At 44.2% G+C, this 12,536-nt stretch overlaps 1 protein-coding gene across 11 annotated transcripts in view; it reads right to left on the reverse strand.

The window, feature by feature from the left end:
* The window catches only part of DEPDC5 (DEP domain containing 5, GATOR1 subcomplex subunit), a gene marked incomplete at both ends in the record, with an annotated part of 155,196 nt that overhangs the window by 33,240 nt on the left and 109,420 nt on the right, over positions 1–12,536 (reverse strand). For all 11 annotated transcript variants that reach the window (XM_080717557.1, XM_080717552.1, XM_080717560.1 and 8 more), the window contains 2 exons: positions 683–760; positions 4,074–4,228. In XM_080717557.1, the coding sequence (XP_080573683.1) occupies positions 683–760; positions 4,074–4,228 (233 nt within the window). The remainder of the gene's footprint in view (positions 1–682; positions 761–4,073; positions 4,229–12,536) is intronic.

Genomic DNA, 12,536 nt, shown 5'->3' on the forward strand with positions numbered 1-12,536 from the left:
GGTGTTTAGGGGAAACAAACAAAAAAACGAAGGAGCAGAAAAGTGACATTCAGAGTACCTTTCTTGTCAGGCATTACACTAGTGCTTCACAGAGCTATTTCATTGAATCCTTCCAATCTATGTGCTTATCCACTTAAAAAAATCCCACTGCGAGCTGGGCATGGTAGCACATCCTTGTAATCTCAGTGCTTGGGAGGCTGAGACAAGAGGTAGGTAGGTTTAAGGCCAGCCTCAGCAACTAGTGAGGCTGGCCTTAAAAAATAAAATGCTGGGTGTGGTGGCACACATCTTCAATCCCAATACTTAAGAGGCCAAGACAGGAAGATTGCAGGTTCAAGGACAATCTCAGCAAGTAATGAGACTTTCAATAACCTAGACAGACAGACAGACAGACAGACAGACACACACACACACACACACACACACAGAGTGGTGTGTTGAAAGTAGTGTGTTTCCAGTCATGGGATGTGGGGAGAAGAAAGGTTCAATCCCCAGAACCACCACATTAAAAAAAATCCCATTGTATAAACAAGAAAACAGAAGCTCAGAGAGGTCAAGTAACTTGCCCGTGGTCCCTCAGCTGGTAAGTAGAACAGTTAGGTGCAATTACGCAGCCTGAGTGCTGCTGTATAGACTTTCAGGAGCCTCCTGCTCTGCACCATACATGTGATGAGTCACTTACGAAGGGTGTTTCATGGCTTCCAGGATCTCCACCAGCGTGGAAGATGATGTCAAGGAGTTTGCCACCTGCTGCTGAGAACTGTTAAGAGCAGGAATGTTAGAAACACTCTAGTTTTTTTTTGTTTGTTTTTTTTTTTGGTGGCACTGGGGATGGAACCCTGGGGCTTTCTACCTCTGGGCTACACTCCCAGACCTATTTTTATATTTTATTAGAAACAGGGTCTCGCTAAGTTGCTGAGATCCTCAAAAAGCAGCTGAGGCTAGCTTCGAACCTGTGCGATCCTCCTGTTTCAGCCTCTCAAGTACTGAGATTACAAGCATGTGCCACCATGCCCAGCTCAGAAACACTACTTCTTACAAAGCTGGAAACTTGAGCACTGAGGGCATTCAAGTGAATTCTGGACAGCGATATCATTGAGACATCTCACAGAGATTTTTCCTACTTCCAAAGTGTAAAAAAAGTCAGATATGGTGGTGCATGCCTGTAATCCCAGTATGTGGGGAGCTGAGACACAAGGGTTGCAGGCTTAAGGCCAGCCTTAGCAATTTAGTGAGAACCATCAGCAACTGGGTGAAATGCTGTTTTAAAATAAAAAATAAAATAGAGCCAGGCGAGGTGGCACATGCTTGTAAATCCCAGCATTAGGGAGGCTGAGAAAGAAAGATGTGGGTTCGCGGACAGCCTGAACTACTACTTAGTGAGGCCCTCTGCAACTCAGTGAGACCTTATTTCAAAATAAAGAATAAAAAATAGGACTGAGAGTATCACTCAGAGGTAGAATGCCCCTGGGTTCCACCCCCAGTACCACAAAATTAATAAAAATAGCTATAGTTAATAAGTATACCTCCTTTTTTGTGTGGTACTGGGATTGAACCAGGGCATTCTATCTCTGAGCTATACCCTCAGCCCTATTTTATTTTTATTTTGAAACAGAGTCTTGCTAGAGCTGGGCTGATGAGAGTATTGCTACTTGCCAAGGCTATCCTTGAACCTGTGATCTTCTTGTCTCAGCCTCCCAAGTACTAGGACCACAGGCGTGTGCTACCACGTCCAGCTTGTATATCCCTTTTTAATAATATGCTTCAGGCCCAACCATTTCCCCTTGGACTGCTCTAGTTTTGCCCCAAGGGCTTTTCACATATCACTTTATCTAATCCTGACCAGTGTTCTGTGGAAACAGGGTCTCACTAAGTTATAACAGAGCCTAGGGGAAAGAATCTAGGACCTATGGCTTTTCTTGATTTTCATTTTCTCATCTGAAAAATAGGAATGATGATGGTATTCCTGTCTTTCAGTGTAGCTGTGAGGCTAATGTATGTACAGTATAAGAACTGATAAACATAAAGCCCCAAATGGCAAACAACAGATCACACAACAGACCAGAGCAGGCCATTTCTGGGTTTATTTGGAACTGTACTCAAGCTTCTTAAACCTCTTGCACTCTTCTGCCTGCGTATTTAAACAGGTTCCAGGACCCATGGTAATATTTCAAAATCTCAGGGTGAGCAAAAGGCCCTTGAATTGAACTTCCTTCTAATAGTGAATTTTTTTTTTTTTAACCTCTGGGCTATATTCCTAGACCTATTTTATACTTTATTTGGAAACGAGGTCTCACTAAGTTGCTGAGAGCCTCACTAAGTAGCTGAGGCTGGCTTTGAACCTGTATGATCCTCCTGTCTCAGCCTCCCAAGCACTGGGATTACAAGCGTGTGCCACCACACCCAGCATAGTGAATCTCGATAAGTAAGGTTGTCTCCCCGACCCGAGCACCTTCAAAGATAGAGAACTGGGCCTCTCCAAATGCAGCCCATTCCAGCCCATTTCCATGCAGTAGTACCCAGGGCCAGTAAGTTCTTTATCATGACATGAAATCTGTTCTCTGTAACTTTTAGTCACTGGTCCTAATGCGGCCCATCATATCACTTTTGGTCTTTCCAGCTTCAGCCAAATAATCCCTAATCCCTTTTTTCTTTCAAAAGCAGAAGAAAGCATTTCAGTCTACTCTTGTGAGCCATGAGGAACCAGACAGATGTACTCTCTATACACTGGGCAGCTCTCCAACCTCCTTCATGGTCAGAGCCAAAAAGCCAGGCCAGACAAGATGGTGCACGTCTGTAAATCCCTGCACTCGGGAAGCTAAAACAGGTGGATCACAGGTCTGAGGCCAGCCTCAGTAACTTAGGGAGACCCACGATAATTTAATGATACCCTCTTTCAAGAACAGAATAAAAAGTGCTGGGGGTCTGGCTCAGAGAGAATACCCATGGGTCCAGTATCCAGTACCCCCCCCCCAAAACAAATAAAAAGCCAATCAGGATTGCTGGGGATTTGGGCCTGGGAATGGACAGAGTAGAGAAGTCCAGAACTTAACTGATCATCATCTCTACTGGCCATAATAAACCTGCTTCAGGGGAATGAGGCAGAGATGAAACTGGCATAGAATTTATGACATTAAGAAACCAAGTGGCTGCTGACAGGGGTCAGCCAGGTAAGCACCCAGGAGAACTTTCTGCTATCAGGGGTGCAAAAGGCAAGTTTCTTAGATCATTTAGCCAAGGACTGTAGGTAAATACAGTGAGGCACAAGAAGAGACTAGGCAAGCCAGGCATATGCATGCCTCAGTACTTGGGAGGCTGAGACAGGAGGATTATAGGTTCGATTATAGGTTCAAGTTGCTTTAGCAACTTATTGAGGTTCTCAGTAACTTAGTGAGGTCCTGTTTCAAATTAAAAAATAAAATAGGGCTGGGGGTTTAGCTCAGAGGTAGACTGTTTGGCCCTGGGTTCAATCCCTAGTACCAAAGGCAAAAAAAATAAAAAATAAAAAAAAATAAAAAAAAGGCAGGGACACTTACTTAAACAAATGAGGTACAGGCAGCTCTTTCCCCACTGGATATTAAGGAACAGGGAAAGAATAGCCGCATTTAGCCACAATCAGCGACTCATTCGCTGTTCATTCATCTGTCACTGACAGTACACTATCTTATGCAAGCATCATACCATGGGCACTGCAGTAGTTGGGAGGCCCCTCTTCCCAAAGCCCTGTAATTCTGCAGAGTGCCTGACACTTTTCTTATCTCTAAGGGAACCTCCCAGCTACCCTGTGAGAAAGGCAAGGCACACAGAGATATGGGTAAAAAATGACTTCCCCAGGGTCTCACATCTGAACTATGGCAGAGTCAGAACTTGGGTCTGGATGGGGTTGCAACTCTGGTTAGCATAAAGTTAACACCTAGCATGCACAAGGCCCTGGGTTCAATTTCCATAACACCCCCCTCACCACCACCATCAAAACTCAAGAACTTGGCGTGCTTTTGGACTCCGAGCCTCTGTAGCTTAAGTTTAGATTCCCTGCCCCTCAGGAGCAGGAGTTTGTTTGTCCTGAATCTCACCTGGTGTCAACGGAGTTTGCAGAGGGGAAGGCCTGTTCTCCTGTGTTCTGGGAGTTCCCAAAGGTCTGGTTATTGCCTCTGTCCATGGATTGGCCTGTGCTTACCCCCACAATGGTGCTATCCAACATTGGAGTGGCTGTTTGGTCCACAGATACCTACAAGAGATGAAAAATTAATACCTGATCCTAGAGTAACCAACAGGGAAACTCAGTAAACAAACACTCAATAGGTATATAAATAAATAAAAAGAGGCAGGCATGGTGATGCATGCCTGTAATCCGAGTACTTGGAAGGCTGAGACAGGAGGATTGCAGATTCACAGTCAGCCTCAGCAACTTAATAGTGAGGCTCTCTGCAATTCAGTGAGACCCTGTTTGAAAATAAAGGTTCAAAAAGAGGGCTGGGGGTTGTAGCTGGGAGGTAGACTGCACCTGGTTCAATCTCTAGCACTGCAAAAATAAATAAATAAATAAATAAATAAATAGTAAACAAATAAATAAATTCAACACCCTTCCTGATAAACTATTTGAAGTTTCTTAAATGTATGGTCTGCCAGGTGTGGTGGTGCATGCTTGTAATCCCAGTACTTAGGAGGCTGAGACAGGATAAACATAGGTTGAAGTGAGCCTTGGCAATTTAGCGAGGCCCTTTGCAACCTAATGAGACCTTGTTTCAAAATAAGAAATAAAATCGGGTTGGGGGAAGCCGGGCGTGGTGGCGACGCTTGTAATCCCAGCATTCGGGAGGCTGAGACCAGAGGATCACAGTTCACGAACAGCCTCAGCTACTTATGAGGCCCTCTGCAACTCAGTGAGACCCGGTTTCAAAATAAAGAATAAAAAAACAGGGCAGGGGGTGTAGCTCGGAGGTCGAATGCCCCTGGGTTCCATCCCCAGACCTGCAAAAAAAAAAACAAAAAACAAAAAAACAAAAAAACAAAAAAAAACCACAATTAAAATCGGGTTGGGGGAATAGCTTGGAGGTAGAATGCCTCTTCCATCCACAACACCAAAAATATATAAGTAAATATATAGTGGGTGTGGTGACACAGGTTTGTATCTCAGTACCTGGGAGGCTGAGACAGGAGGATTACAGATTCATAGTGAGGCCCTCTGCAACTCAGTGAGACACTGTTTCAAAATAAAGAATAAAAAATAGGGCTGGGGGTATAGCTCAGAGGTAAAATGCCCTGGGTTCAATCCCCAGCACTGCTAAATAAATAAATAAAATGTAGTCCTTTCCATTCCTCTCATTCCAGTCTCCACTGGTTCCTGGGGGAAGAGCTGATCTAGAGACCACACACAGTCCTGTGTACATGGCCTTCTATCTGGAGGCTTCCAGCCTCCACAACAGGGCAGATAGGAGACAGCTGTTTATGATGAATCCACAGTACCAAAGAAATTGCTTCACCACCTGACTCAAACCATAAGACTCACACTAAATTAAACTCCCCATAGAAAGAATAGAGAAGACAGGATTATTCCTTAGGAGTCTGGGAGGAAAGGGAGAAACCTTGTTTAGGGACAAAGGGGTGAAGCTCACAGTGGGCACTCTTCATCTTCCATGACTGCCCCTTCCCTTTACCTGTAGCTTTCTGCATTCAGCCTTCCAATTGCCCAGGTTCAAACCCGAGTGGCACCTGATGGCTCCCTTCTCCAGCTTTTGCAGACAGGCCTGCTCTGTGGTCTCCCTCTGACATTCACAGGCATCTCTAAGTCACCCTTCTCGACCAATGTACCTGCATTTTCAGCCTCCCCTCTGAAAACTACCTGCAAGCTACCTTCATCTGCATCTCCCTATGAACAGGCCCAACGCTGTTAACCTGTTACTCTGAAATCTTGCATCTCCCTAAGAGCTATCACACTAAAAGCTGACTCTCAGCACTGGGGATTCTGCAGGACATTGCCTGTGGCCTGTAACCTGGCCGCGCCATCCCCCATTCACCCACATCTGTATTTCCAGCCAAACCTACTCATATAATCTTGTCTGTGTTCTGTTACCTTGGGTTCTTCTCCCCATGACTACGAGCTAAAATCTCATCAGTCTTGTGTGTGTGTGTGTGTGTGAGTGTGTGTGCGTGCGCGCACGCGTGCGCTTTACAGGAGATTGGACCCAGAGACATTCTACCTATGAGCTACATCTTCAGCTCTTTTTTTGAAATTATTATTATTATTATTTTGAAACAAGGTCTCACTAGGTTGCTGAGTCTTGCTAACCCATTTCAAATGGTGCTCCTTTAGTAAAATGTTTCCTGATTCGTTCCATCCCAGCTCCCAAGCATTGGACTACTATAAACCTCCCTGCTATTTACCGGGTTTGGCTTATGCAAGCGTTCTGTCTCACTTCCTTTAGGGGTTCTGGAGAACAGGACCACCCCCTGCTCACCCCGAGTCCCCTGCAGCATCTACAAAAGGATGCATCCCATCGCAAATGTTTGGAGACAATTACTAAACCTTCAAGAGCACTCTGGGAAAACGCAAGTCTCTTTAATTTGTGGCTTTTGTTACTATTTCCAGAATAGAGCCTTATACACTATCAAATGATGATGTAAATATTGCTTTTTCTAAAACAGGGTTTCTTGATTCTAGCACTACTGTCACTTAAGATCATGTTAGACTTTGTTGGGGGTGGGGGCTGTCAGTGCATTGTAAGATGTCGAACAGCATCCTGGGTTCTTACACACTACATGCCAGGAACACCTCATCCATCCATCATCTTCTCATCCCTAGATGGGACAAAAATAAGTCTTTAGATAATACAAAATGTATTTTGTATTAGGAAGCCCAATAGTTTGCAAAAACAAACAAAAAACCACTCAGGCTTTGCTGGCACCATTAGTACCCAAAGAAGTACAGCAAGAGGCAGCATGAAGCTGGTCACTGTGGTGCACACCGGTAATCCCAGTACTTGGGAGACTGAGACAGGAGGATTATAGGTTCAAGGACATTGAGCACTGAGACTCTCATCAACCTAGCGAGATGCTGTTTCAAAATAAAAACAAAATACTGCTGGGGTGGGGAGGCTGGAACACAATAGAAATAATGTTCTTGAGTTCAATCCCTAGTACCATACACACACATGTGCGCACACACACGTAGCCTGCAATTACCAGTCACCATTGGCCCACAACCAGTAAGGCTTAGAAACAGATACCATGCCCCAAAATTACATTAGAACAATTTAAGCCAGTTGCAGTGGGTTACTTGCAGTACTTGGAAGGCTGAGACAGGATTCCAAGTTCAATCCAGCCTCAGCAAGTTAGTGGAACCCTGATTCAAAATAAAAATGACTATATCCTGAAGGAAGAACACCCTGGGTTCAATCTCCAGTACCACAGAAAAAGAAGAAGAAAAAAAAAAGAACAAGCTAACTAAGGGGAACCAGATCCAGCTCTTAACATGCAAGAATAGCTTCTAGACACTGCTTCCCAGGACCCTCTAGTGAGTTTCTCTCTCATCTGTAATACCCTGAGAATTGTCTACTAGCCTAAACTAGAAGTGTTATTACAAATTTACATGATTATTTGGGTAGGGGCGTTTAAGGAGTTACTCTCTAGATTATAAATTGGGGGAAATTTTCTATAAAGGCCCAGATAGCAAATTTGTTAGGTTTCTGTGGGCCACATGTTCTCCTTTCCAACTATTCAACTCTGCAAAGAAAGCACCAAAGTAGCCACAGATGCTAATAATGCGTGAGGCCCTGTTCCCATAAAACTTTATTTACAGAAGCAAAAGCGTGAACCAGGCTTGCCCTACAGTTGCCAGATCCGTGCTTTGTATCATATAAATTCTTTCATGAGGCTGCACATTTTGCTGAGGTGTGTGTGTGTGTGTGTGTGTGTGTGTGTGTGTGTGTGTGTACAGTACCAGGGATTGAACCCGGGGATGTTCTACGTCCAAGCTACATCCTTAGCCCTTTTTACTTTCATTTATTTATTTATTTTGATACTAATGTTTAAACCCAGAGGTATTTTACCACTGAAACTCTTTGTCGTTTTAATTTTTAATTATTATTATTATTATTATTATTATTATTATTATTATTATTTTCTGCAATACTGGGGATGGAACTCAGGGGCATTCTAACCTCCGAGCTACACCCCCATACCTATTTTTTTATTCTTTATTTTGAAACAGGGTCTGAGTTGCAAAGGGCCTAACTAAGTAGCTAAGGCTGTCCTTGAACTGGGATCCTCCTGTCTCAGTCTCCCAAATGCTGGGATTACAAGCCTGCACCACCACACCTGGCTTTAATATTTAATTTTGAAACAGGGTCTCACTAAGTTGCTGAGGCTGTCTTTGAATCTGTAATCCGTCTGTCTCAGCCTCCCTTTTTTTTTTTTTTTTTTTTTTTTTTTTGCGGGTTTGGGGATTGAACCCAGGGTCATTCGACCTCCGAGCTACACCCCCTGCCCTATTTTTTATTCTTTATTTTGAAACAGGGTCTCACTGAGTTGTAGACGGCCTCACTAAGTAGCTGAGGCTGTCCGCGAACAGCGAACCTCCGGTCTCAGCCTCCTGAATGCTGGGATTACAAGTGTGCGCCACCACGCCTGGCCTGTCTCAGCCTCTCTTGAGAAGACATGTGAGAGGCATGTGCCGCCATGCCTGGCTCAGATTGATCATTCATTTATTCATTCATTCATTCATTCACTCATTCATTCATTCATTGGTACTGGGAACTGATTGAAACCAGGGGCATTCTGCCTCTAAGCTACACTCCCAGCCCTATTTTATTTTACTTTTTATTTTGAAAACAGTGTCTTACTGGGTTGATAAGAGTCTTGCTACTTGCTGAGGCTGTCCTCAAACCACCAATCCTCCTGTCTCAGCCTCCCAAATATTGGAATTACAAGCATGTGCTACCACACTCAGCTTCAGATCTTAGTAACAGGAAAGGTTATGCTTCTCCTGAAGAACTGATTTGCCTTATCTTCTGAAATCCTGAGTCTTGCAACAGATGTTTCCCACATTTCTTCAGCTAGGAGGAACTTCACAGCTTAATTTAGCACAAAACTCTAGCTACTTTACATGGCCATATATATTATGTCCTATCTTATGTATTTATTTTTTTTAACTCCCCCATGGAGGCACATTTTTATTCTGGAAGTTGCATTTACTTCCACAGTCCACCTGATGTTAACTTTTTAGAATAAGATCACTGGTAAACCAAAGGAGCAGGTTAGCTGAATGGAAAGAATGGGGCGGTCACCTCAGTAGACTTAGAGCAGTTAGCCGAGGAGAGAGAGGCCTTAGTTTGTGATGCATTTCATCTGAACAACCTCTTCCAAACCCTTCCTTACAGAAGATGATTTAACAAACGCAGAAACCCTCCCCCTCCTCTTTAGAGTGGGCTAAGTTTAATGACTTGCCTCCTAAGAATCTATCATAAAAGGGAAAAATAGTAACTTCAGCCGGGCGTGGCGGCACACGCTTGTCATCCCAGCATTCGGGAGGCTGAGACCTGAGGATCGTGGTTCGCGGACAGCCTCAGCTACTTCGTGAAGCCCTTTGCAACTCAGTGAGACCCGGTTTCAGAATAAAGAAAAAAAAAAAAAATAGGGCAAGGGGTGTAGCTTGGAGGTTGAATGCCCCTGGGTTCAATCCCCAGACCCACAAAAAAAAAAGTAACTTCATAGTGGAGACAGCAGGCCAACATGACATTAACCAAGTGGTGAAAGTGAGCATCACAGGGCCGACCTTAGGTACCACCAACACAATGTGATGAGAAGGGCACATCACCTGAGGCACCACTGTATTCTACCCAAGAAACATGACAGCAAGCTCACATATGGGAGCATTCTAGAATGTGTGCGTGTGTGTGTGTGCGCGTGTGTGTGTTTTATGGACTTTGAACCCTGGGTTATACCTCCAGTTCTATTTTATTTTTTATTTTGAAACAGGGACTCACTAAGTTGTAGAAGGATTCACTAAGTTGCTGGGGCTGGCCTCAAACCTGTAATTCTCCTGTCTAGCCTCCTAAAAACTTGAATTACATGTGTGAGCCACCATCCCTGGCTTGGGGACATTCTATAGGCGACCCTAGTCAGCTTCCTAAAGACTACTAAGGTCATTAAAAAAAAAAAAAAGCCAGGCGTGGTGGCGCACACTTGTAATCCCAGCATTCTGGAGGTGGAGACCAGAGGATCGGTTCGTGGACAACCTTAGCTTAGCTACTTACTGAGGCCCTTTACAACTAAATGAGACGCTGTTTCAAAAATAAAGAATAAAAATTAGGGCTGGGGGTGTCACTCAGATGTAGAATGCCCCTGGTTTCAATCCCCAGTATCACACACACATACAAAGGAAATAGAGTCAGGGTGATCACTCATGAGTACATGCTGAGCATGAGCAATGCGGTCTTGGGTTCAATTCCCAGCACCAAGAAATAAACGAACAAGGAAAGACTGAGAAATGGCCACTGACCAAGAGAGACCATAGAGGTGACAACTGAATACAATGGGGTGCCCTGGACTGGATCCTGGAAGAGAAAGCAGTTATTAACAGAAGAAATGGCAAAAATCTAAATTAAGTCTAGAGTTCATTAATTAAAAAAAAACAACAAACAATCTCAGCAGCAGTTACCAATTCCTAGTCTCTCCTTGACTTCTTAGCACCTCGAAAGCTTTGAGAGATGGTGAGGAGGGAGCCCTGTCAGGAATGTCACCACAGGCGCTGCCTCACACCCCCACCTCCTCAGCCACCAGGAAGCACCCAGGCCTGCCAGCCCAGCTCCCCAACTGTGCCTGGAGGCTTCTGGACACAGCACCCTGCTCTCTCTCTTGGACAGGAGAGGCTCAGTGGCATTCTGGCCTTCCAGATGCCTTGCTCCTCCAGGACACACCAAACTACACTAAAGGGGACATGACAGAATCCCTTGCACCCAGAAGAATGGTGGGAGGGCGTGGGGATTGCTCCCAGATCTACAGCCTAGGTGTTCTCTAAGGTTTATGATACCAGGGAAGGAACAAGTACCAGCAAAACCCTCCCCTGACCTCCAGGAGCTTATCACATGGGATGGGGCACTCATTAAATGATATTCAGAAAGGGTTTCCTTTGCTTGTACCTCCCAAGGCTCCTGGGATGGGCCCACGTCCTGCAGACACTTGTTACTTGCTATCTCAATTGAAATTGATTTTCTCTTCTACATATCCATCCTAGCTTCTCTTTGTCAATGACTGTATTTTTATGACTCACAGCACTTCACAAAATGTGAGGCTACCAATAAGAAAACATAATAAAATAAATACATGAGAAAACTCAGGGAAAAGAAAATGAAGGTCGGAAAGTGTAAAATGAGTCCAGCTACTTTTTTTTTTTTTTTGGTGGTACTGGGGTTCCTGGAAACCCTTCTACCTCCGCGCTACACTCCTAGACCTATTTTATATTTTTTTATTTGGAAACAGGGTCTCTTAAGCCAGCAAGGCTGGCTTCAAACCAGTGTGATCCTCCTGTCTCCGCCTCCTAAGCGTGGGGATTACAAGTATGCGCCACCACACCCGGCTCCCAGCTACTTTTTTGATCTAAGAACATTTTTTTTTTTTTTAAAGAACGGGGCAAGCCAGGTGTGGTGGTACCCACTTGTAATCCCAGATTTCAGGAGACTGAGACCGGAGGATTGTGGTTCTTGGATAGCTTCAGCTACTTAGCGAGGCCTTTTGCAATTCAGTGAGACCTTGTTTTTTAAAAAAATAAAAAGACTAAAAACTAGGGCTGAGGGTTTAGCTCAGAGGTACAATGCCCCTGGGTTCCATCTCCAATACCTCAAAAAAAAAAAAAAAAAAAAAAAAAAAAAAAAAAAAAAAAAGAAAAAAGAAAGGGGCTTGCTGGGCATAGTGGCACATACTTGTAATCTCAATACTTGGAAGGCTGAGACAGGATGCAGGTTTGCAGCCAGCCTCAGCTATTTAGTGAGGCCCTTCATAACTTAGTGAGATCCTGTTTCAAAATAAAGAATAAACCAGACGTTGTGGCCCACACAGGAGGATCACACAGGTTCAAAGCCAGCCTCAACTACTTACTGAGGCTCTCAGCAACTTAGTGAGACCCTGTATCAAAATAAAATATAAAATAAAGCCAGGCGTGGTGGCGCACGCTTGTAATCCCTGCGCTTGGGAGGCAGAGACAGGAGGATCACGCAGGTTAGAAGCCAGCCACGTGCGCTGGTTTAGGAGACCCTGTTTCCAAATAAAAATGTAAAAATAGGTCTGGGAGTATAGCCCAGAGGTAGAAGGGCTTCCAGGAATCCCAGTACCACCACCACAAAAAAAAAAAAAAAAAAAAAAAATATATATATATATATATATATATTAGGTTGGGGCTGTAGCGTGGAGGTAGAGGCCTCTGGGTTCCATCCCCAAGACCATACAAACAAACAAACAAACAAACAAAAATACAGTGTGGCTCCCACACACAGGATAAGAGAGATGTTTGGATTAGGGCTTGGAAGTCCTGATGAGGATTT

The sequence above is a fragment of the Muscardinus avellanarius genome, assembly GCF_963383645.1.
Source record: "Muscardinus avellanarius genome assembly, chromosome: 21".
NCBI lineage: Eukaryota > Metazoa > Chordata > Mammalia > Rodentia > Gliridae > Muscardinus > Muscardinus avellanarius.